Source organism: Vigna unguiculata, chromosome 8 (assembly GCF_037176805.1).
Source record: "Vigna unguiculata cultivar grain cowpea cultivar isolate G323 ecotype 2 chromosome 8, ASM3717680v1, whole genome shotgun sequence".
In the NCBI taxonomy this organism is placed as follows: domain Eukaryota; kingdom Viridiplantae; phylum Streptophyta; class Magnoliopsida; order Fabales; family Fabaceae; genus Vigna; species Vigna unguiculata.
The window spans coordinates 18853389-18857443 of NC_140799.1; the positions used below are offsets into that span (position 1 = coordinate 18853389).

The following is a 4055-nucleotide window of genomic DNA, read 5'->3' on the forward strand; positions in this document are numbered from 1 at the left end:
TTTACACAGTTTGATATGTTCTCGATTCAATATCAATTAAGAAATGTGTTTGGCACATAAAAAAGTAACATAATTAGGTTAAAATAGATTATATTCATTTTTAAAGTTTTAAATCAAAATGTATCAAAATTTTAAATAAAAAAAAATCCAGTTTCGTATCAAAGGTCAGAAATTAAAACCATATTTAATCCAAAATTGAATTTAACTTTTGTTTGCGATGGTGAAATAATCTATTTACTTGCTTAAACTAGTTCTACACTTCTCTTTCTTAATTTTCATCATCTTTACACCCGAAACTAAAATCATATTTAATTCAAAAATAATTTATTTACTTATTTTTACCATTTCACCCCTAAACTAGTTCAATACTCCTCTTTCATATTTTTCAAATCATTTTCGCAGGCAAAACTAAAATCATATTTAATTCAAAATTCTATTTAACTTTTGTTTTAACTCCTAAACTAGTTCCACACTTTTCTTTTATACTTTTCATCATCTTCGCACTCTTATTCGTGCTTTTTAAGTTTGTTTTACTTTTTCACTAGTTATGTTTAAGTAAGATTATGTTTAAGTAAGTTTATTTCCTTTTGTTAAATTTGATATTTGTTTTTAATATATGAGTTGTTTACATGATTTAACATATTTTTAATTTGATATCAATTGAAAAACATAACATAATTAAATTAAAAGAACTATATTCACTTTTAAAAAAATTTAAATCAAATTATATCAAAATTTTGGATAAAAGAATTTTCAATTTCACATTCAAATTCAAAATCAAAAATCATATTTAATCCCAAATTCAATTTAACTTTCGACAGTGGTGAAGTAATTTATTTACATATTTTTACCATTTCACCCTCCTCTTTCATATTCTTCCCATCCTTCTTCCTGCTTTTTAAGTTTTTGTTTCAGACTCATAGTTTGTGTTGGAATAGTTAACTACTGTCACAAGAACTATCGTTTACATAAATTGGTTTTTAATAATTTTCATTCTGGTTGTTGCATATATTTATTGAAAAATACACTTAAAATTATAAAAATTGAAATAGATTTTTTTAATTTAAAATACACAATCCAAAATACAAAATTATATTTAAGAATATATAATAATCGGAAAGACAAAACGAAAAAATATATTCTTAAATGCACAATTCGATATGTAAACATTGGTGTCATCAATGTAATAAAAATAGCAAAACCATGGTGTGATAAAACATTACCAAAACCTACATATGATGATAATATTCATATCTATATCTGGGCCTTGGTAGCACTGGAAATCTTGGACCTCCTCTTGGCCAAACTCTCACTGCGGCGTTCCCTCTGCTCCTTCAACCTGGACGCAAGGAGCTTCTGGTACTCTGCTGCTTCTGATTTTGCCTTCGCAATTCTCTTTTTCTTATCAGCAATTCTTGCCCGCTTTCTCTGGAGAGTAAGAGGAGTGACTAGTCTTTGAATCTTTGGAGCTTTGCTCACCTTTTTCCCTGCAATCCATCACAAAGTTCAACCCCATTCAGACTATAATCCATCACAAACTAACTACGTTTCTTATCCACTCTCCCAAATTCTTCATATTACCTGCTTTTGTTGTAAATGTCCGACGGTAAGTGTTCACATACTTCCTAACATCATCCTCTTTAGAAAGGTTGAACAGTTTCCGGATTTTGGAGGCTCTCTTTGGACCTCTCATCCTTGGCTTCTCAACGTCAGTCAATCCTGGCAAGTCATTTTCACCCTTCTTCACAATAACCAAGTTAAGAACAGATAGGTCAGGGCTCACAATGCACCCTCGTACAGACTTTCTCCTGCGCTCTCCATTACGCCTTCCATATCCACGGAAACATGGAGTTCCTATTCAACAAATGGAATACATTTTAAATACAAAAACAGAACACTACAAGGATATGTATAAGAGTACTTAAAACATACCCCTGTGAAGAAGTAGGCGAACCCGACCAGGGGTCAGCACTCCCTGCTTCATCGGGAATCCTTGTTTGTCACACCCTCCAGTAATTTTGAATACATAACCTTTAAACTCCTGTTGCCAACAAGAGACGTGATCAAATATCACTAAAAATTCACCAAAACTTTGGATCACACTTTTAAGGTTTCAAGCTAAAGGGCATACATACCTCCCCAAGTGCATCTCCACTGACCTCCTGTGAGATCCTCTTATCCCAAAATGCTCGTCTGTAATTTGGAGTTGGGAATATTTTAGTATGAACACAAGTTGCATTGCCCAGAAGAAGATATGGCACGACCCTCATATGCAGCATTTAACACTTTTACAATTTTAAATAAATTCATTTATTTATTTTATTTCCTATAGTGATCAAGTATAAGGAAGATTAATATGAAGATACTATTGAAACTAGAATGATATAAATTGCTCATAAATTTCACATGCCTAAAGGATTAAAATTTCAACAGATTCATTTATAGTTCATTTTTTAATTCACAAGTGAAATGCAAGATTGTCCTTGCTAATATCCCACATTATATATGTTTATATTTTAAATTGTCTCCTTCATACTACTTATAACAGGCAAACTTCCAGTAAAATGTTAGGGTTTGTATTGATAAATAAATGGGCAAATAATACAAATATATTTTTAGAGACTTAATTTTTCTCTTAAAAAGGTTAACTTTACTTCAAAATAACACTAAAATACCTATTTATATTTATGTTACTACAAAGTTTACAGTAAAATTTGACTCTGGACAATTAATATTCATTGGCTAAGCTATACAGATTTTGAAAAGAGTAAAATGACAATAATGATTATACCATCAGGAAACAATATTAAGAGGAATTCAAAAAATTCTAGGAATAGTTTATTACAAACTAAATAAATGGAGGAAGCAAATCTAACTATACATCTTTCTTTCGGAGCACGACAAAATTTGGAACAGATTAAAATAGAAAACAAAAAAAAAAAAAGATAAAGATAATACAGTTTCTGATCGTCATCGATCTCGAGCTTTTTCTGGCATCCAGTGGTGGGATTCGCAATGTTGAACTGCAGAATAACAGGCACAAAATGAAATTGATCAACAACAAGCCTTAAGCAACATTGAAGAAAGAATAGGCATAAATCAGAAGAAATTGGATGACGAAGACAAAACTAAAACCACGACTCACATAAAAAACAAAAAAACTGAGAAGGATTTTAGAAGAGAACCTTCATTTTGAAATGTTTTTTCCGCCGCGTCAAACTCTCTGAGAAAGTGGTCAGAAAACTGGGAGCATGCACACGGTAGAGCCAAAGTAGGGTTTAATGTTCAACTATAATATTACTAACCCAGGTATTTCTCTTGGGTCTAAACTGGGCACTTCGATGAAATTGGTCTGCGCCTGCTCCACAATGTTGAGCCCAATAACTTTCTAAAATTTTAAGTATTTTTTATTTTAATTTTCTGAAATTTAAATTTTTTGTGATGATTTTTTGTGGTAAAAGTAATGCATTATTTTCCGAACATTACAAATTTTATGACAATTATTTACAAGAAAATAATAAAATTTATTTTTTGTGTTGACATACATATTATATATATATATATATATGGGAAAATATATTATATATTTGTTATTTTCTTTATAATAATAATAAAGAAGAATAAAATTATTATTACTAGTGTAAACACAGGCGCTATCGCGCCTGTGTGTACACATTTTTTTGAATTATATTAATAATTGATGATGTTGTAATGTTATTAAGTTAATAAATAAAATAAAAGTATATTTATAAAAAATAAAATAAAATGTACGGAGAAAATAAGAGAAAAATAACTGTTGATGAATAGTAAGAGAAAAAAAGAAAAAGGAGATAAGTAAATAATTTTATAAAAACTTATACAAATAACCATTAATTTTTAAAAATTTAATAAATAATTAAATTATAAAGGGTAAAGTTGGAATTATGAAATGTGGACACAAAAGAGGGAATCCCCTTTATATATAGTTATAGATTATAAATTTATATATTAAATAAATTATATAAATATATATATATAATACTTCATTCTTTTTAGACCAAATAAATAAAATAAAA

The 4055-nt window shown here is 29.0% G+C and overlaps 1 protein-coding gene across 1 annotated transcript; it reads right to left on the reverse strand.

Annotated features, from left to right (window-relative positions):
* Window positions 1-1110: 1110 nt before the first annotated feature.
* On the reverse strand, window positions 1111-3361 carry LOC114193512 (small ribosomal subunit protein eS6). The gene is made up of 6 exons (XM_028083340.1): window positions 3186-3361; window positions 2959-3023; window positions 2136-2193; window positions 1933-2041; window positions 1582-1854; window positions 1111-1487 (listed from the first exon to the last, which is right to left on the reverse strand). The coding sequence occupies exons 1-6, from the start codon at window positions 3189-3191 to the stop codon at window positions 1255-1257; spliced, it is 744 nt and encodes a 247-aa protein (XP_027939141.1). The 5' UTR covers window positions 3192-3361; the 3' UTR covers window positions 1111-1254.
* Window positions 3362-4055: the final 694 nt, after the last annotated feature.

Bases quoted from the DNA above. Each gene is read 5' to 3' on its own strand.
- LOC114193512 (XM_028083340.1), bottom strand. The intron at 2,042-2,135 runs GTATGTATGCCC...TGTTGGCAACAG, and splicing joins GTGGAGATGCACTTGGGGAG to GAGTTTAAAGGTTATGTATT. The intron at 1,488-1,581 runs GTAATATGAAGA...GATGGATTGCAG, and splicing joins GACATTTACAACAAAAGCAG to GGAAAAAGGTGAGCAAAGCT.